We start from the raw sequence: 22,131 nt of genomic DNA on the forward strand, positions 1-22,131 counted from the left end.
CCTATAGAGATAATTTCTATAAGGACAGCATTTGCTCATAGGCCTGGTAGGTTTTCTCTTTGAGACCTGGGCTACTGCCAGGGTGGATCAGTGAGGTAGCTCTCACCTGTCCCCAAGGGCAAATCCCTTTTCCCCTTCTTGGCTTTCTTGAGGCTTCAGCCCCTGGTTATCCCCCATAGGTTTCTGCTCCCACTGACACCAAAGAGCAGGGGGTGAAGGTAGAATTTGTTGTACCTATCAGAGCATTGGCCGCCAACTTTTGGGCTGCCCTATAGGACTATCCTGCCTCAAGCAGAAGCAGACATAGGCTGAGCCAGGATCTGAACCCAGTTCTCTGACTTCAACCATCTCTCTACTGGATAGCATTTATTGAGAATTTGTTGTGTGTCAGATTGTAATCCGAACACTTACACAAGAAACCACCTAATCCTCAACAATCTAGGAAGTTTGTGAGAAACTGGAAGCACAGAGAGGTTCAGCAGCTCACCCTATGTGAGCTTAAAAATGGTAGGGCTGGGATACTGATCCAGGCAGTCTGACTTTAGAAGTCTCTCTCTGAGCAAGCCCCTTGCCACCCCCATGGCCCCAGCAAGATCTGGACACTAAGATTCTACTTCCGGCAGCTGCTGTGCAGTTGAACAAGTTGCTAAAAGGTAGGTGAGGCCTTAGTGCCTCCACTTCCAATAACTAACCCTTGTTTTCCATTGTTGCAATGGAATGAGACAGGTTGCCTGCTGTCCCTACCACCCAGAGATGCTCTCTCAAATTACTGTCACGCAACTGGACTTCAACTGAAAACCATTTCTCTTGGACCTGAAGAAGTTTTGACAGTTGATATTTTATAAATCTCACTATGGTGTAAATGTGATTGAACGGTTAATAGAGCCCTATTGTGGCACTTTGTAAAAACCAAAGGGAGACTTTTATAGGATAATTATCTTGCCTTAATTTCTTCTGATGGTAGAAATGTGAAATCTGATTTGCTTATAGCAAGATACAGCTGTAATTGTATAGCTGCTCTGCTGGCAGCTAAATGTATTTATTATCACTGCCTCCTGTTTGATGAGAACTTTTCGAGCAATTGCTTTTCATTTAACATCACACAGTTTCTCTCTGGAGACTACTGTGGGAGCTACTAGGCTATGTTTTGTTTTATTGATAAGTATGATTTTATTAATATGTTAGGGGTATTAATGTATCAAAATGGATAACATTCTATAAGCTTCAGATTAATACACATGTACCCAAGCATGAGATACCATTTCAGAGCTACTTATTGGAAACACATTATCTGCTTATCAGGGTGGAGTTACTTCCAGTCCAGTGGAAAAGGAAGGACTTTGAAATAGCCCCTATGGAATTTTCACCTTTTTATATGTAACGGACTTGTCATTTCCAAGTAATTGATGCCAAGATTAATCAAGAAAAATCCCAAGCTGTTTTCATAAATAAGGCCTACCCTATGAAACTAGTTTCAATCCCTTAGGAAATGACACGCTGCACCTCCTTATAAACGCTCAGTAATGGCCTACTTAGACTCTATTATGTTTGCCTTCTAAGTGCTATTAGGAGTTTCTTTTACATTTTTTTTCATTAAGGTAAAAATGGCCATTAGAACAAGTTTTTAAGGGGTCATTTAAAAATATTTGCAGTTTGAGAAATAGAATGAACTCACTAAACATGTCCCTGAAGGATGGCACCAAGCTGTGTTGAAGGGGGGGGGGGAGCTTTTGAGTTGGTGAAATTCTGCTCTTCAAGCCCAGTGTTCAATAAAAGCTTTTCTGTGTTCTTTTTCAGGTATGTGGCCAGTTGGATAGACAGAAGGCGGCATCAATCAGAAAAGGCCAATTTAACTATTCTTTTTGATAAATACATTCCTGCATGCTTGGATAAACTGAGAACAAGCTTTAAAACCATCACTTCAATTCCAGAGAACAGCCTGGTGCAGGTTTGTCTTGGGCAACACCATTTTATGTTCTAGTCCTGATGCAGTAGTGGCGCTTGATCACAGCGGGAGAAGCTTTTGCTTGATTAAGGAGATGCAAAGAGGGGTGCCTGGGTGACTCAGTCAGTTGAGCATCCCACTCTTTATATCAGCTCAGGTCTTCACCTCAGGGTTGTGAGTTCCGGCCCCATGTTGGGCACCATGCTGGGGGTGGAGCCCACTTGAAAAAATAAAAAATAAAAGAAGAGGACGCAAAGATTTCTGAAGTCGTCTGGTTGCTCCAATTCTCTTTCCCCAGCTCCATATTCCCCAGCGAGTTTTACAAACCTCTATGACACATCTGTCACACTCTGTTATCACCCAGGGTTGTAGTCTGTTTTTTTCATGAGATTGTCATCTAGAGGACAGAAGCCGTCTTGTGTTTATTTTCATGTCCCCAGATATTGCAGAGTTCCTCGCACATAGTTGGGGCCGAGCATGTGTTTCCTTAATCATTGTGTTCCTCCCGGTATATTGGAGTAGAATAAGAAGAACAAAGTAGGAACAACCATATTTATTTTTCTGTCTCCTAAGTAACTGGCCCAGAGAAGGTGCTCAGGATGGTTTTGGACAACAGTTAACCCAGAGACTAAAGATACTGGCCAGTAAGAGAAAGCTTCTGAGCTTGTCCACCCATGGCCCTCCCATCCTCTTCTTCCTTTCTCTTCTCACCAACCTCTGCCCCCACCCCCACCTCACCTCCACCCTCCCCTCTGCCTCCACCACCCCAGATACTCATAGGGTCAGGTCAGTCTCAAGGAGAGAAGTCATAATACTCTAGGAACAGATCTGCTCTGATCCTCATTCTGAGACAGCTGGTAAGATGGAAGGGTATATATGATAGGTTGTCATGGAAGCAAATGAAAATAATTCACAGCACACAGAAATGAAGGTTGTGATCTTAATCTCAGCATGAAGAAAAACAGTCCCCAGCCTTTATAAGTAGAAAACTTCACAACAAGAGGTTTACAATTAGAAATCCTTTTTTTTTTCTTTCTTTCTCTAGGAACAAAATTGGTTTCGGAGTACTTTGTTACCATTAAGTTCCTATGTTACCAGATTTGTTTGAAGCTAAATTAGAAATAGTCACAAGCATAATAAGAAGAGAAAGTTCAGGTTTTTGGATAATTCACACACCAATTAAGTAAACGATAGTCTTCAACAGTAATTATCTGAGGTATAATTTATTTCTGAAAGCAGGTCTGAATTTATTCATAATGAATTAATTATGTGGTTAGCCTAATTAGACTTCCTCTGGTGTAGTACTTGCAAAAGCATGATTGTGTTCTTTCTCAAGTTGACTTATGTATTTGTGTGATTCTCTGTAGTGTGAATTTTTTCATTCAAGAATAGTGTGAAAATAGGTCAGTAGGAATTAATATGACTTTCCCTTTCGCTTCCTCCTTTTGTAGTATTCAGAAATGGCATTTTATCCTCAGCTCCTTTTCAGCTGTTGTTTTATAGAGTAGTCTCTTTTCTGTAATTACTTGTAAGGACAAAATTTGAGACAAACAGGAGTACAAAAAGGGAATACCTTCAAATGACTACTTTAAGAAATTAATGGGCTCTGTTTTTCAATATATGAAATGTATTTGCTTTAAATTTGGTTACATATACTAACTCCTTCATAATAGGCACCAGAGTCTCATGTTACTAATTGCTGACACAAAACTGTGTTTTCCAAGTACTGTGTTTGGGAGAAAGCAGAGAAGTTACAAGTTGGTAGAGTCTCCAGATCAGTAGATAACATCACATGGTAACCTTCCAGTCCCTTTTGAAGTTTTGGTTTTAACAGTCCCCTAGACCACCAGAGTTTCTACTTAGAAATAGCAAAGCCTCAGAGTCTTTTTTTTTAAATTTTTTTTAATTTATTATTTATGTATTATAGTCACAGAGAGAGAGAGAGAGAGGCAGAGACACAGGCAGAGGAAGAAGCAGACTCCATGCACTGGGAGCCCGATGTGGGATTCGATCCCGGGTCTCCAGGATCGCGCCCTGGGCCAAAGGCAGGCGCTAAACCGCTGTGCCACCCAGGGATCCCCAAAGCCTCAGAGTCTTAAATTAATTTTCTTGATAACAAATGGATGATTTTTATTTCTCTTAGAGGATTGTTTTAAATTGGCAAATATGGAACTATATGACATAATAGAAGTCAAGAAAGAAGATTGCAAAATATTATAAGTGCTCAACTTTCAAATTGAAAACCTTTGAAAATTATTTCCAGGACCTATTTTCCGTGTCACCATGGGTTTTCCCCAGCTTTCATGGCTAGAAAAGAAAGACACACCAATCCTGACTTGTTTTGTTGCAGCTTGCATTGCTGCTTATATGATAGTGATCAAATCTAGTGCTGCCTTGAGAAACCAGAGGAAGGGTACCAGAGCCTCTGGAGGGTTCTGAGCCTCTGAAATAATGCTACTAAGTGACAACTGTTTGTGTGCTTCGGAGAAGTAGCTCAAAAACATGATCAGTACCGGTTATTGTTACATTGGGACAGGCCTTTGCAAGCAGCCACCTTCCCCTCTTTATTCACCTGATTGTCCTGAGCTCAGGCTAAATTTATGACCAAAAACACATTTTTGTCTCATGTGGAGGGAGTGAAGGACAGGTTCCTGAATAGCATCTCTTTCACGGTTAAATTTAGTTTGGTGTTCAAAAAAAAAAAAAAAAAAGTCACAGGCAAAGGCTGCCAGTCCAACTTTCTAAGTTTATACAACAGGTGGGAAAAACCCACTGCCAGAACACTAAGGGAAAGTGGCTTATCTAAATGTCCAACAAGAGGGAAATGAATAAATACCTTTCTGTTAAGTAGAATCTTAAGCACTCATTCCCACTGATAGTGTAGGGCAGCACTTACTCATAAGGCAAGGTATCTTTAGTTTGTTTTTAGGTGAAAAAGTGAGCTATAGAATACTATGTTTACTGTGACTCCTTGTTTATAAAAAAAATCCCCCATTATCTTTTCTTTTTGCCTATCTGCTTTAGTGTTCATTTTAGTGATGATGAATTGGGTAAGGTAGTCATTTTTAGAAAATAGTTGATTACTTAGAAGATCGATTTCATTAAAAGTGGCAAAGGTTTTCCATTATCAACTTGGAAATCCACGACAGTGATTTTTGTCTCAGTGTAGCAAATAACAGATTGGGGGAAATTCTATTAATCTCTAAAGGACCAAATAGATTTGTTACGTATGTCCTATGACCTTATGCTGCTATTAAGGAATTGTTGCACAAAATGAATGGCTATTTCTTTTTCTTTAGACCATTTGTGCCCTTCTGGAATGTTTGTTGACTCCTGACAACGTGCCCTCTGACAGCCCAAAAGAGGTTTATGAAGTCTACTTTGTCTTTGCTTGTATCTGGGCATTCGGAGGCACTCTGCTGCAAGATCAGGTATGTTTAGAAATAGTTGACAGAAATAATTTATAGAACCAGTTTTACTTGGGGGGTAGGTCTTTATATGTGATCCCTGTGTTTTGTTTTACTTAATATAATCATAAATCTCTGCCGTTTGCCCTGTTCTCTTGTAAGCCAATGTGTTTAGGCAAGCTCATCCAGGCTGGGAGCTCTCACTTTGGCTGACACTGCCAAACCCATAACCGTGCCCCAGATCTCCCTTCTGAGCTCAGGGTTCACTGTTTGCACCTGCCTCTGGAGCGGTGCCAGCTGCATGCTCTTCCAGTCATCAGCCACTGTTCACTGTGCCAGAGACTGAGCTCTTCATGTGCTCCACCCCTGAATGTGCTCTTCCTCTTGACCCTCTCCTATCCTCAGAGATACTCATATTTCTTCCAGTTGCTCAAGTTAAAAACCCAGGAGACACCAGTGGTCATCAGATCCTTTCATTCACACAACAGCTGTCAAGTCTGTCCCCACCTGCCCATCCCTCCAGCCTTAACTCAGGAATGTATCATCTTTAAAGATTTTATTTATTTATTCTTGAGAGATAGAAGGAGAGACAGAGCCAGAGACACAGGCAGAGACAGATCCAGAGACACAGGCAGAGGGAGAAGCAGGCTCCATGCACCGGGAGCCCGACGTGGGATTCGATCCTGGGTCTCCAGGATCGCGCCCCGGGCCAAAGGCAGGTGCCAAACCGCTGCGCCACCCAGGGATCCCAGGAATGTATCATCTTTAGATTGTCCTGGGCTGTCATGGTGTCTTAGCTCGAGCCGCCGTAACAAAATACCATACATTGGGTGGCTTAACTGGCAGAAAGAAGTTTGCTTTCAGTTCTGGAGGCCAGAGTTCACAGTCAGGGTACCAGCATGGTCAAGTTCTACCAAGGACCCTCGTGCTGGCTTTCACACAGGTGCTTTTTTTGCTGGGTCCTCACAAGGCAGAGAAAGAACAGTAAAAATCTTTCTGATGTCTTCATTATAAAGACATCACGAAGGCCCAGACCTTATGACCTCATCTAAACCTAGTTACTTCTCAAGGCCCCATCTCCAAATACCATCGCATTGGGGGTTAGAGCTTCAACATATGAATATCGATATGAAAATGAGTATATTCAATATACAGCACATGAGAATCTTGAAATTAGTGCCCTTGTCACTAGTCTCTTACATGATTCCCGGAGTAATTGTTTGTGGACCAGACAACAGGGTCTTGGCTTCAGCCTAACATGAGGCTACCATGCCTGCACAGCCTTCCTAGTATTGCTCATCCATGGCTGCTGATTGCTTTTAGGCAAACACTTGAGATGAGCTTGCTCAAGTGCGTGCATACATGTGCACACTCACATGTGTACTCACACCTTAGACTTCCTGAAGTGCAAAGTGGGATTTTTTTCAACATTAGAAGATGGCACATCTGACCTCCACCATGCTCCTCTATATGTAGATTTTTGTCGTATAATGTTTCCAATAATTGTTCAGAGTATCTTCATAGTGTAAATAAAGCTCAGAGGGGCAAAGGAACTTGATCGAGGTTACACTGATGGGAAATGACAGCACCAGGATTCACACCTGTGTATCTCTGAAGACCACACCTTCTAAAGGACCTCAGGATCTCCCACAGTCCTAACTGATCCTACGAGTACCCCTGATTTTTTGCCTTAAAAATAAATGGCATGCATCTTCCCGATTTGGCCAAGTGTTTTTGGATGTAAATACGGAATTTAAATTGGAAGGCATCACAGCCCCAGAGGGCCCATATTTCCATTGGTTTACTTGTCGTAGGTCCTCAAATACATAGTTGCTAAAACCTGTGGGCCAGTCTGCTTCTTGTCACTAGGTTACCATCAATCATCTCTCTAAATAGGCATGGGATTCACTTGGCCTGATTTTGATCCTTCTCAGAAGCCACATTTCCTTCTATAATCTCCAAGTGTGTTGCTTTGTCGAGAGTTGGTGTTGGGGGGGTGACTTGATGTGGTTTTTCTCTGGCACAATTTACAGCATGCATGGACTTCTCCATGGAGGCCAAGTGCAGACTCTCACCTCTCCTTTTCCGACCACCCTCCCCCATGTTTTGTTTTTGTTTTTGTTTTATTTTTCTTGTGTTCTCCACAAGGTTTTTCCTTTATGAGGATGTAAACCAGGTAAAATTGTGTGCGTAGGATGTGGACAGCTGAGATCCCTCCATTCCTGACCACCTCGTTCTCAGTTGATTGCCTTCTTATCTTGCCAGTTTTCAAGCACGGCTGCCTTCCAGGCCGTCGTCCATCAGGCCAGGCACCGGACCACCACAGTGGTCACCTAGCTCCTCCAGACACTCTCTCCCTAAATAAGAATCTTCATCCTCATCCTTCTCTCTCTCTCTTTTTTTTTAAAGATTTTATTTATTCATGAGAGAGAGAGAGAGAGGCAGAGACATAGGCAGAGGGAGAAGCAGGCTCTATACAAGGAGCCCGATGTGGGACTCGATCCCAGGACTCCAGGATCACGCCCTGGGCTGAAGGCAGACTCTTAACCGCTGAGCCACCCAGGCATCCTAATCTTCATCCTTCTCCTCCTCCTCATCACCATTACCTTCACATTTTCAAAAAGGGCTCTAACTGTGAAGCATTCAAAACAGAGACTATAAAGTTGGAAACACAAATGAAAAAAAACAGAAGAAATATTCTTAAGAGACGTTTATTACTTGAATAAATCTGAGTGCCTGCTGGGTGTCAGAGAATGTGCTTAGGCCTCTTAGTAGGCTATTTTCCTGAATTTTCAAACATAAATAAATAAAACTTCTCTGTATAAGTACAACTATCCTTCTCCCCTTTTACAAAAAAAAGGAGCCAGAATTTACATAGCCTGCTGAGGATGCCCAGGTAACATCAAAGCCATGTTCAGACTGGAGTACGCTGACTCAGGACCTGTGTTCTTAAGCCAGGCCATTGTAGGCAGCTTCCAAAATAGGTCTTGGACCAACTTTCCCTGAGCTCCCATAAACTGCTATTATCACCTCTCTCTTGGCTTCTAAGGTAACAACCTCACTGGTCTGCTTCTGTACCTCCCCCATAATCCATTTCTCTCTCAGCAGCCAGAATGATTTTTTAAAAATGTAAGTTGAATTATATGATACACTTGAGAGTTTAAAACACTTTAATGGATTTGTTTTGCTTTTAGGATAAAGTGAAAAAATTAATACTATTTACAAGGCCTCTGGATCTGGTCCTGCTTGTCTTGCCCTGTTTCTTCTGCTACTCCCTCCCCGCACCTGCCACCCCCCTACACCAGCTGCAGTGTCATCTTCTGGAACACAAGGTCTTTTCATACCACAGGATCTTTGCCTGTGATGACCTCTTGCTGCTTCTTGAAATGGTCTCTTCCCTAATCTGTGCCTGTTCTCAAAGGTGGTTCACCTAAACATACAATTAAAATAGATTCATCCCTTGTTGGTGAGGATGCAAAGAAGAGGCTTAACCTACCGAGGCACCCAGGTACCTCCATAAGACTCTTAGAACAAACTGAGGGTTGATGGAGGGAAGTGGGTGGGGGAATGGGTCAAATGGGTACTGGGTATTAAGGAGGGCACTTGTTGTGATGAGCACTGGGTGCCCTATATAAGTGGTAAATCACTGAATTCTACTCCTTTTTTTTTAAATTTTTATTTATTTATGATAGTCACACACACAGAGAGAGAGAGGCAGAGACATAGGCAGAGGGAGAAGCAGGCTCCATGCACCGGGAGCCCAACGTGGGATTCGATCCCAGGTCTCCAGGATCTCGCCCTGGGCCAAAGGCAGGCGCCAAACCGCTGCACCACCCAGGGATCCCTGAATTCTACTCCTGAAACCAACATGACTCTCATGACTCTAATAGATTCACCTCTGTTACTCTCACTTAGAGCAAACTCTACTTTCACAACACCTGTTCATTTCTGTATTTATTGGCTTAGCCCCTGCTTCCACCATGCATCCTCATGTCTCTGCTTCTATATCCCAATGAATTCAATGAGGGCAGAAATTCTGTTGGTTTTCTTCCCCACTATAGAACAATTGCATTGTAGTTGAGCGAACTAATGAATCAAAGATTTGTCACTAAAATGATCTTGTTGATGCAGCGGTTAGCAAATTTTGATGTGAAGTAGAAATCCTATGTATTTTGCCTACAGAGAATGGTGCTAGGTGTTTTATTTTCCACACTAATTTAAGACCAACTTTTGTAGGGTGATTAAATAAACCATGCCACCAACTTGAAAATAACTCACATGAGCCTAGAATCCCTAACCCACGAGGGGTGGTAAGTAGGAGCGTGCGCTCAGCGTATTTGGAGGCTGGAGGCAAGCTCTGCCTGCTAAGACTCCCTCACCCTTCTCTGCCCTCAGCACACGCTCGTGTTCTGCAGCCATCCTGTCTTTACTCATGTGTGCAATCAGTCCAGTGCAGGAAGTGGGCTGTTGTCCAAGGACACAGGATACCAAAGAGAAAGTAGTTTTAAGAATGTCACTGGAGAAAAATGGGGGTTAAGGACTTAGAAAGTATGAGACTACTGAATGCAGTGGCCACTCACACACTGTTTTTCGAGTTCACCGAAACTCACTCTGATAGATTATCTTGCCGATATAGAAATCACTGCGGGTTATTCTGTGGATGTAGGGCCAGGTCTTGATAGAGATACAGAAGGGTTTTATAAGCTGCTGATAGGCATTGCCAAACCCTGATCTAGTAACAAAGGGCTTGAACCTATCATCATACAGAAAGAAGCACTTCCTAGCAAAGAGAACCTACCTGGTCCCTACCACCATCAGGCCTTTCTGTAGGGCAGCAGCTTGTCTCTCTAGAGTTTTTAGCCAGACTACATGCCTTTCCTCATCCCTCATGGTAGGGGTTTCCAAATTGAGAATTTCAAAGGTAAACATTTCAACTAAGGACTTGAAGAAATGAAATAGGGTTACCAAATGTTTACTTTTCTAAATAAGGACATTTATAAAAAATGACCAAAACGAATACCTAGATTTTATAAAGGAAAAGCTCTTTCAACACCAGAAGGTCCAAGCAGGCTATAAACTCAGAGAGAGGACAGTGTTTAAATCAAATAATGTTACCAGTTTTTTTTTTTTAAGTATTCCTTTGTTCTTATCTTTATTATCAATTGATGTGAATATTGGTCGAAATCGACACCAGTCTTTGAGAAATAGTCTTACTGTACGTAACATGGTAATTTGTATGAGAGCTCATTGTTAAATTGAATAACCCAGGGGTAATCTAAGGTTCGCCTAACCTTACTTTGCTTTTTAAGTTAATAATTATTCCAGAAAATTTGTACCTGATGGATATATGGCAATTAGAGCTTTCTGCCACTCTGATATTATCACTCATTATAAGTTACTTCTAGTTATTTATTTTTCTTGGGTCAGTTACTCAATCCCATTTGTAATTATAACTGTGTACATTGCAAATACTGTGTTGAACAGGACGTGAAGGGGCTTAATATGTGTTCAAAATTACCTCTCAGTCTACAATAAGGATTTCTCTTGTTCTCCTCAGCTTTCGGGCTCTCAAGCTGAATTCAGTCGGTGGTGGCATAAGGAGATGAAAGCAGTGAAATTTCCGTCCCAGGGGACAATCTTTGATTATTATTTGGACCATAAAACTAAGAAATTCTTGCCTTGGGCTGATAAAGTCCCCAAATTTGCTATGGATCCAGAGGTACCTCTGCAGGTAGGTGGGTGGAACATAGTGATTTTCAAGCCACACTGTGCTAATTTGAGCCTTTTTGTTTCATTTTTTTTTCTTTTTGTTTCATTTTGGAGCAGACTTTCTTTGCCTGCCTGACGGAAAAATTATTGTTGATATGATCCCATATTTCCTGGGAGAGAAGAATCTTAGTTACAAGAACAACTAGTGAGACAGCACTTACGTTGATGCATTTTTTTTTTATTTCAACTTAAGTCTATGATAACTGCTTTCTTTTTATCTTCCTAGAAATTTTGTGAGAAGTCCTATTTCTGTTAGTTCCAGTGATTCTTACATCTGTCCTTATTGTGAATTTATTAGACAGCACTTTCCACATAGAACGTCTTTCCTTTAACCCTCAAGGCATAAAATGGATGTTTTTAAACTCCCCAACTCATAGGTTTCGAATTCTCATGGCAGCTGACAAATCTAAATGAATCTTTTTTTAAAATTATTTATCTTCCTAGATTGTTGCTCTACATTTCTCTGCTGTTGAGTTGTTCTTCAATCTTCTTTTGCTCCAATCTCTTTTCCTTTTCATTAGACATCTTAAAATCATGTCATTCTGATTCACTTTGGAGCTTACCATTTCCTACTGTGCTGTGTGAGTAGAATATAGGGGGTTTCTATGGTATTAACTTGGCAGCTAGTGTGAAATCCCCGATGTATTCATTGCCTGGAGCTGCTGGAGCTAAGCACCGCAAGGTAGGTGGCTTCAACAACAGACATTTATTGTCTCCTGCCTCTGGAAGCTCCACATTGAAAGACAAAGCATCAGCGGGAGTGGTTCCTTCTGAGGCTGTCAGACAGTCCTTTCCAGGCATCTGTCTGCAGTTCAGTGGTGATCTTGGTGTTCCTTGGTTGGTGGCAGCATGGCTCCAGTCCTCACGTGGTATTTTCCCCATGTGTGTCTCTGTATGTAAATTCCTGTTTATATAAAGACACCAGTCATTGCATTAGGGGCCGCCTCTTCTTGTGTTAGTAGTGTGCTAACACAATACCACACAGTGGGTGGCTTAAACCTCAGAAATGAATTTCGTCCTGGAGGCAAAAAATCCATGATTGAGGTGTTGGGAGGTTTGGTTTGCTTTGGTTTGGTCTCTCCTGAGACCTCTCTGCTTGGCTTGCAGACGGCCACCTTCTTGCTGTGTCCTGACATGGCCTCTGTGGGTGTGCTTCCCTTCAGGGTTTTAACTTTATAAGGCATAACCTTTAATAACCTTTTTTACATATGGAAGATGGGCACACCAAGAGATTATATAATGTGTGTCCAAGCCATGTCCTGACATCTTCTGTGTGGTAGGTGAAACAGGGTTCAGGCTCTGGACAGGCTTGGGTTTTAATCCAAGCATCACTATTTACTCCTTACTACTTTGCTATGACCTTGGCCAAGTTATCAGTGTTCTAAGCTTTAGTTTCATTGTCTCTGAACTGAAAATCATGACAAAACTCTCCTATAGATTGGTTGTATCATATGACCTAGCATATGAAGTGCTTAACATAGTACCTGTCACATACTCAGCTCTCAGTAACTGTGGATTATTGGTATTGATGTATAGAGAAAAGAGCTAAAGGCCAAATTAAAAAGCACATGATGACAATGAACAGCAAAAGAGGGGGAAAAATATTATAAAATGTAACTCTGATGAAAAACAATCCTCTGGGACTGTTTGATGTAGCATAGAACGGCCTGTGCTCTCAGTGGCCCTGAGAGTATTGCCGAATTAAAATAAAATTCTAGTGTAAATATTCATAATCATAAAAATGATCCTGAATGACCTATAAAAGACCCAGTTGTGTTCAGTATATGGTAACCAAACAGAGAAGGAATATATTGTAACATTTAGGTGTGTTTTGTTTTGTTTCATTTTTGTGGTTTCTTGCTTTGTTTGTTTTAAAGAACACTGTAAATCCCCGTTACCCCCTTTTGAATTTGGCCACCAAAAGTGCAAGAAATGTCAACTCTCTTTTAATCACAGTGCAGGATTCTATTTCTTGCATGTCTACACCAGCTACCTCTTTCCATGATATTATATATTAGTCTATGTTCTCTGAATCTGGCGTTTATTTCCATTCATTTTATTGTACTCCCCTAAGCCACCTTAGATTTGCTGTGAAATAACAAGGTATATATAAATAGCTAATTTTCAAAACAGAAGCATTGTTGTAAAGTTTTTTTTAATAAAACAGTGTATAATATGTTTGACATGTACATTGGACTTAGGAATATTTCACATAAAATCACTGTTTCCCACCAGTGGGTCACTCGCTGTGCTGAGCTCCTTTAGTGTAAACTCTCCCCTCACCATTTTGCCACTTAATCTTACCCAGCCGAGGCATTGCTGCCAACTTTGTTTATGTGTGGCTTGACTTTTCAAATGTTTTGTCACCTCCTGAAGACTGCTGGTTGGTCTCTTAAACGCTTATTGTATTCCCTTGTATGCCTAACACGAGGCTGGACAGAGTGTAGGTGCTCTGTGATAGGGGGCTCTGGCTCACACTTAACTTGGAAGAGATAAATCAGTTGCTTATGCTGCTGGACTTTGATGGCACTCAGCAGCTGCTCTCCTCAAGCTATGGTGTCTGAACTCTGACAGTGCAAAACTGAAGATCAGGTAAGGTCTCTCCTCCCGAGTGTTAACTTGAGTTAGGAATTCTTTGGGTCTCATTCTCAAGTTACTGTGTTGGTTCAGATACGAAATTTTGGAATACCTCTCTTTCTGACTTTTCTCTCATTGTGTTCCCAGAGAGTTGTGGTTCACACAACAGAGACAACTCGTCTCAGATATTTCGTAGAGCTGCTGCTTGAGAAAGGACAACCCCTCATGCTAGTAGGAAATGCTGGGGTGGGAAAGACAGCCTTCGTAGGTGACACGCTGGCAAGTCTCTCTGAGGATTACATAGTGACCCGTGTACCTTTCAACTACTATACAACGTCTGCAGCTCTGCAAAGTAAGTGTTCCTACTGCTTGTATTTTAGAAACGAGGGATCAGAAACTGTCAAGGCTGAGGCATGTAGGCCAAGGGGAAGACTACTTTCTCTAGGCTTTAGACCTTTTTCTTAGGCCTCAGATGAATTTTTACTTATCACCAATCTGGGCAAAAAATACTTGGTTTCAATATTGTGATTTTGGCTTCTTATATCACTAATAGCTTTATTTGGGTTATTACCCTGTAGAACAGCAAGACTTGACCTCAGCAGTGTTCATTGCTTTGCCTCTACACAGTTTGGTCACCTTTAATCAATTTTATGGAACCCTAGTGACATAAGGGTGTACACCGGCAAGAGTGCCCTGGTTACCTTTTCAAGGAAGGGATTGATTTAGGAGAACTTCATTAAAACTGTATTGATGAAATGACAGGCCACAAGCTGTTAATTAAATCTTAGAAAAATTGTAAGAATAACTTTACCCTTTGAGTTGATGTATCCATGTAAACAAAATTTGGGGCAGATTTGAGTTAGGAAGGGCAAGCTAAGTAGGTATGGGAAGTAAGGAGGTAGTGTAGAAAGAGCTGATACTGGTAGATCTGTCACTATCCAGGAGAGTGTCAGGGTTATGTTGGGGATGGTGACAGTGAAAAATCTCTATTTTCTAGTAGTTGATTAAACTTGTTGGGTTGCCCTGATTTTGGTTTCTGTGATTGTCTGAGTTCATCTTACTAGTTCCTGAAGGGGTCTAGGTGCTGTGTAAGATTTAGACATTGCCTATTAGTACAACAAATAGAAAGACCAGTGTACATTAAAGAACGTTTGGGTTTCCAATCTTCAAGGTGGGGTGGTATGCAGGCAAAGATGGGATCTGAGATAGGAAAATCAGTATAAGCAAACGTAGGAAAGAGAAGATTATATAGAACACATTCAATTAATTGAAACTCTCAGTTGACTGAAGCACAGGGATGGAGTAGAAGACAGGGAAAAGACTGTAGTGGTGGGCTGGAGTCATATTGTGAATAGAATGCCCAACCGTCTGGTTTGCCATAGAGTGAGGAGATTTTAGTGTTAAAATCAGGATAATTCGGTGCGCCTGGGTGGCTCAGCGGCTTATGCATCTGACTCTTGAATTTGGCTCAGGTCATGATCTTACGGTCATGAGATCAAGCCACTAGTTGGACTCTGTGCTAGAAGTGGAGCCTGTTTCTAATTCTCTCTGCCCTCTCCTCTCTACCTTTCCCATGCCCTTCCCACCCCCTTCCCATCCCAGCTCATACATGTGCTCTCTCTTTATCTCTCTCAGAAAACAGAAACACAAACAAACCAGAATAGTCCCAGGCAACGTGGAATGGTTGGTCACTGTAACTGTAGAAAGAGCTAAGATGCAAGCTGAAGAGAATGTATTTCAGGTATTAGGAAATGGCGAGCCATTTATGGGGAGGTAGGAACTAAAAAGATGCAGGTTGTCCTTTGGAGGAGACCAGTCTCCCTGGGTATTGTACCAGCTGAATATAATGTTGCTCTGGACTAAAATTGTAGAATGAATAGTGAAAGGGAAGAGGCACGAGGTACTGTTTACAAGTTGTGGTCAGGCAGATTTGGGATGAGGAGAGAAAGATGATACTACAGCTTGGCACCTAGCTGACTAACAGAGTGTTAACCCACCTCCTTCCTTTTAGCCTTCTGTGCTCCTGTCTGTGGGATTGGCTTGCTTGGTGTTGGCCAAACCTCCAGGCACCCATGGCTGATAGGAAGCACACGTTTGGAAATGCCAAGTCCACTTCTTGGAAGAGGGCTTTGTTAATCTATTCATAATATGCATCTTTGTTCTTTCATTCATTTAACAAATAGCTTGTTGTGGTTGTCAACAGGATATAGTCATGAACATGATGTAGTTCCTTGTCCTCAAGCTATTCATCGTTGATTCGGAGAGTCAGCAACTATTAGATACTACATCTTACACACTCTGTTTAGGATTTTCTACCCCCGTGATTTTCTCTCAAGTCCAAACAAAGTCATTTAGGCACAGGAAGAAATGTAAGTTAATGTGTGCACAGGATAGAGTCTACATATAGTATTCCCTTACACTTGTGCCCCTGGATGATCCAGAAAGAGAGGTATGGGGGACTCTCTTGAGTTGTCTCTAGATGCTCTTGCAAGCGTGATAGAGGGCTAAGGGAGTAGGCCGTGTCTGGACCGGCAGTGGGCCTCATGTTAGACTGGGTTCAGGGACAAACGTGTACAAGCTAGCAATGGCGTTGCCTCAGATTGCTGCCTGCGTGATAGCCTGCTTCAGGTACTGACGCTGTGGGAAAGGAGGTGAGGTGAGCTCTGTCGGTAGAAGGGAGGTTGGCAGGAAAGCATGACACAGAGGAGGTGAACAGAGGGTCATCCTCGATATTAACCAGCAGAGATTTGACACTTGAAGACTTAGGAGTGCATGAAATGGACAGAGGTGAGGAAAAATGAGGGAAAGAAAGATTAAGGTTGCAACTAATTTTATCCGATCAGTGGGCAAAAATGCTGCATTTGTTTCAGGAATACTTGAGAAACCTCTAGAGAAAAAAGCTGGTCGTATCTATAGTCCAGAAGGAAATAAAAAGTTAGTTTATTTCATCGACGACATGAATATGCCCAAAGTGGACTTATATGGCACAGTGCAGCCCCATACTCTGATTCGTCAGCACATTGATTATGGACACTGGTAAGTGATTTTCTGTGTCCTCTTGTCTCCTGAAATTGAATTCTTGTTATGAAGGGTGAACACTGAAGGATGAAATTACCCCAACTTCTTCCTCTTCTGAGGAACATGTTCTGTGATGACTTTTGGGTTTTATTTTACACCCCCTTTTCATCATCCAAAATTCGGAATCATAATTCCCTCTGTATCTTTGGCAGAATTGGATTGAAAAGTGTCTTAGAAACATTACTGTCTAGTTGAAGCATTAAAATCTCAGACACTAACTCACACAAATTGCTTAGACTCTCCACCTTATTCTGTGGGATGTAACTGGTAGCGGCTGCGGATTGCAGTGTGCCCACCTCTGCGGTTAACTAGAGGGAAAGCCCCCAGCTTAGCTTTGGATATTTCCAACCGGAAATAGAGGCATGTGGGAATCAGGAAGCGGTAGCAGTAGGTGTTGGTCCAGCTCCTTATGTTGAGTCTGGCATCCGAGGAGCTATGGAGCCTTCCGTTTTCTAAGCTTTAATTTTTGTGTCTCTGAGATGAGACCCAAAAACACCCAGCAGCACAGAACCATTATGAAGATCAAAGGAGACAATTGGTGATGAAGTCCTTTGGAAACTGGGGGATTCTGTTGTGTTGTCATCTTCAGGTTTTGAAGTTAAGGTTCTGTTTTCTTTCAGGTACGACAGACAGAAGGCGATGCTTAAAGAAATCCGCAACTGTCAATACGTGGCCTGCATGAATCTGATGGTGGGCAGTTTCACGATCAATCCTAGACTACAGGTAGGATGTGGATTACTGTCGTCTCCCAAATAGGCCCTAATTAAAACCTCAGACATTGTAGAGTATGATTCTTGATGCTTTTGAGTACAAACTAGGACTCCTCCTCCTGGACATTGAGTTAAGCCTTTTTTTTTTTTTTAATGGATTATTTTTTAAGAGCCAGTACAGGTTTACGGATCATTCTAGCAGTTTTAGTTGAAAGGACTGCGTAGAGTTCCCATATACCCTCTCACACTCCTCCTACTTTATTTTACTCTATTACAAACATCATGTGTCTGTGTCCTACGTTTATTACAATTGATGAACCAATATGAATCCATTATGATTAACCAAAGTCCAAAGTTCACAGAGTTCATTCTTTGTGTTGTGTGTTCTGGGGGTTTTGGCATGTGAATAATGCCAGGTGTCCACCATGAAAATACCATACAGCATAGTTTCACTGTGCTAAAAATCCTCTAATCATACTCCACCTAATCATCCATCCTTCCTCACCTCACCCCGAATCCCTGTCAAACAAGTGATCCTATTATTGTCTCTAGAGTTTTGCCTTTTCCAGAATGTCACACAGTTGAAATCCCATAGTATGTAGCCTTTTCAGATTGACTTCTTTCACTTAGCTTAAATATACATTTAAGGTTTCTCCATGTCTTTTCATGGCTTGATATTGATATCTCCTTTTTTTTTTTTTTTACTACCATGTAGTATTCATTGTATTGGTATACCAGTTTGTTTATCCATTCATCTATGAAGGATGCTCTTTCCACATTTTGGAATGATGAATAAAACTCATATAAATATTTACGTGTGTGTTTTATGTGTGCATATAACTTTTAATAACAATAACCTCCACCAACTATAACATGCATAGCACAACACTATAGAAGAGTAAGTGTTGCTTACTGCCTTATCTGGAATCACTGGGGGCTCGGTTGAGTGACTCTCCTGATCTTAGATGAGCTCATTTATATGCCTGGGAGTTGACTATTAGTGAATTTATGATGACTTGATTAAAGTGATAGGGACAGTGTGGCTCTGCTTCATGTGTCTCATCCATTAGTAGGTTTGTACAATTCATGGTAAAGTAGAGCCTTCAGAGAGCAAGTGGAAAAACACAAGCTTCTGACAGTGACTGGCACAGAATCATTTCTGCCTCACTCTGTTGGCGTAATCAAGTCACATAGCCAGGCCCAGAACCAGAGAGGAAGGTACCACAGTTATATGACAGTGGGCATGGAATATAGGAAGGGATTTAAAAAAGGGTCTTTTTTTTTTCAATCTAATAGGTACCATTATAATCCTTTTTATATGTAACTCTTACATTTTTTTTTTGTTTTTCAGAGACATTTCACTGTGTTTGCATTCAACTTTCCATCCTTGGATGCACTGCAAACCATCTATAGCCAAATTCTTAACTTCCATTTTCAGCAGCAAGCATTTGGTCCGTCAGTTCTCAAGAGTGGCCCCTCTCTGATACAGGCAACAATCACTTTCCATCAGATGATGACACATAACTTTTTACCCACAGCTGTGAAATTCCACTACCTCTTTAATCTGAGAGACCTGTCAAACATCTTCCAGGTACCTTGATGGCTCTGGATTGTGCATCTTGGGTAGAGGAATGATTATGGTAACATTAATGGTATCCATTATGGAACTTAGTTCAAGATGATACTGTGTACTTTTGTATGTATTCTTTGATTATATACCATAAACTTCTCTGTGAAGGATGTATGGCAGCTTTATTCCCATTTTATCAATGAGACTAGTGTTTTCACTTGGGTTGTGCAGAGACTTAGCTACAGAAGCAAGGGTGGAAACCTGACTCCCTGTCCATGTATTCCATATAAATATTTGAGTGCCTCCTTTTGTGCCAAGTAAGGGAGATCATTTGTTATTTTTTCATGTTAATTCAATAATGATTTTTAAATAAGTCAAGAGAAACTTCAATTTCCTATGGCACCAGATTATTTTGATTTGACCTTGACACTTATTTTGCTTACCTGGGAAAAGGACGCTGTTTATGTATTTGGTTTAGAAAGGAAATTCCAAAGAGGAAATTGAAACCTGGAGTTAAAATCAACTGATGTGATCCATCTTCTACAGTAAAAGCAGTTGAAGAGAGTTATTTATGGCCTAAAGTTCTTTTGTGAGAGAGGTAGTAAAAAATTTCAGGCTTCTTTATATTTGGTGATTTTTTTTGTTTTTTTATATTTTTATAATCCTCTTTTCTAAATGACTCTGCAAATGCCTTAAAACTATAATGCCGCATCAGACACCAGATTCTTGAGAACACAGACCCCTCGTTGTCATCGCTGTATTTCTAGCACCTGCTGGAAACACTGTGCTCAATACAGTGTTGTTTATTTTTTATTTTTTTAATTTTTATTTATTTTTGATAGTCACACAGAGAGAGAGAGAGAGGCAGAGACATAGGCAGAGGGAGAAGCAGGCTCCATGCACCGGGAGCCCGACGTGGGATTCGATCCCAGGTCTCCAGGATCGCGCCCTGGGCCAAAGGCAGGTGCTAAACCGCTGCGCCACCCAGGGATCCCAATACAGTGTTGTTTAAAACTGATTCTTGGGGCAGCCCTGGTGGCACAGTGGTTTGGCGCCTGCCTTCAGCCCAGGGTGTGATCCTGGAGAGCCAGGATCGAGTCCCGCATAGGGCTCCCTGCAGGGAGCCTGCTTCTCCCTCTGCCTGTGTCTCTGCCTCTCTCTCTCTCTCCCTCTCTGTGTCTCTCATGAAAAAATAAATAAAATATTTAAAAAAAATAAAAGCTGATTCTTCTTAAAGACTTTATTTATTTATTTATTTATTTATTTATTTGAGAGCAAGCAGGGGGAGAGGCAGAGGGAGAGAGAGAATCTCAAGTAGACTCCATGCTGAGCACGGATGCTGATCCTAGTCTCAATCTCATGACCCTGAGATCGTGACCTGAACCAAAATCAAGAGTCAGACGCTTAACCAACTGAGCCACCTGGGTGCTGCAAAGCTGATTTTTAATCTTAGGGAAAGAAGGGAAGGAAAGCCATAGGTGATGTGGGATGAGAGGCTTGCTCATCGCTTGTATCTAGTCTGTCAGTTACACCTCGTGCCACCAAACAGTTGTTGAGGCTGTAACTACTTGCCTCCAGCTCTGCTGTGTTCTCTTCTAAATCCAGAGCCAGCTGACTCTCTCCCAAAGGAGTGGGTGTGGATGAATCCAAGATACCGAAGGGCTGTGTGAAAAAAGGGTGGGAGCCAAAATGTTTTGAGGCCAGTTGTGGATCTACCCACAAAGTGTGATTTCAAGCAGTTTACTTTCGGTCTTATCTTCTCCACCTGCTACATGGAAGGGGTTAGATTAACTGCTAGCAAAGGATTTTGGAATAAAAACAATTCAAGATTCTGGAATATTCACGTTAGCTACTGGTACTTTGGGAAATGTCATCTGTTGGGAGACTTAATAGGCACAAGTCATCGGATGAGCTATTTACTCCCTGGGCTGGCTTGTGAAATCCCTACATTCTTACCTGCATTCCAAAACTGGGTATAATAATAGTCAACTTTTTAAGATGTTACTTATCAGACATTAAAACTACTACTCTAATAATCCAATTATGGTAATTCTTTTAACTTAATACATTGCTAAATTTAGTATACAGTTAAAATGTTAAAGGAAAATGCTGTTGGGGAATGTCCTCACTTTCTGAATTTTTAATTGTTCCTGTTTTTGCCTTGTAGGGGATTTTATTTGCTTCTCCTGAATGTTTAAAATGCCCGAATGATTTAATCCGCCTGTGGCTTCATGAATCTTCTCGTGTTTATGGAGACAAACTGGTAGACCCAAAGGATTGCGATTTGTTTCAGAAAAAAATGCTGGAAACCGCTTGTAAATGTTTTGAAGTGAGTGTGTTGGATGTCAGAGGTCACTGTTTGCTCTGGTGCGAACTGGTATTGGGGCAGAGTCTGCTAAGGATGTGAATGAATTGTGCAAATGCTTACCTTGCTGGAACAGCTGTGATTCAAGAATATACTTAGTCTGGGCTCGGGGACATTCTGCCCACCAACTCCCACACTGACCTGCAAGTTCTTCCTTCGATGGGCCACTGTGCTTCCAGATGAATCATTCCGGATGGCTGTCGTGACCATATTTCTCCCTTCCTCCTCCTGCAGGGTGTAGATAGTCACATGCTGCTTCAACAGCCCCTCATCTATTGCCACTTTGCTCACGGTGGCCAAGACCCATGTTACCTGCCGGTGAAAGACTGGGAGGTGCTGAAGAAAGTTCTTATGGAAGCCTTAGACAACTACAATGAACTGAATGCTGCCATGCACCTGGTTTTATTTGAAGACGCCATGCAGCATGTGTGAGTTGATGAGTCATGATGCTTGTTCACAAAGTGAAAATGGCTAGGTCTCCACAATCATTGTTCTTCTGTAGATCATTCTAAGTACTCTGAGCTGGCAGTTCCCATCTCTTGTTTGCCATGCAGCGTAATGGTACGACTGTCTAAGCTAGGTCCTAATCTTAGTAACGTCTTAGGCCAGTAGCCTACTTTCTGAAGTGTCATCACACCCATTATCTCATTTTATTTCACTATAGCCCTGACAGGTAAGAATATTCAGAAAGAGGAAAGCATGTGATACAT

At 41.6% G+C, this 22,131-nt stretch overlaps 1 protein-coding gene across 1 annotated transcript in view; it reads left to right on the forward strand.

The window, feature by feature from the left end:
• Positions 1 to 22,131, forward strand: part of DNAH11 (dynein axonemal heavy chain 11) — a 313,463-nt gene that overhangs the window by 148,329 nt on the left and 143,003 nt on the right. The window contains 9 exon segments of the mRNA XM_041728012.1: positions 1,798 to 1,948; positions 5,245 to 5,376; positions 10,910 to 11,087; positions 13,850 to 14,050; positions 16,569 to 16,734; positions 17,397 to 17,499; positions 18,838 to 19,077; positions 21,224 to 21,385; positions 21,656 to 21,849. Coding sequence (XP_041583946.1) covers positions 1,798 to 1,948; positions 5,245 to 5,376; positions 10,910 to 11,087; positions 13,850 to 14,050; positions 16,569 to 16,734; positions 17,397 to 17,499; positions 18,838 to 19,077; positions 21,224 to 21,385; positions 21,656 to 21,849 — 1,527 coding nt within the window.

This window comes from Vulpes lagopus, chromosome 13 (assembly GCF_018345385.1).
Source record: "Vulpes lagopus strain Blue_001 chromosome 13, ASM1834538v1, whole genome shotgun sequence".
Classification (NCBI taxonomy): Eukaryota; Metazoa; Chordata; class Mammalia; order Carnivora; family Canidae; genus Vulpes; species Vulpes lagopus.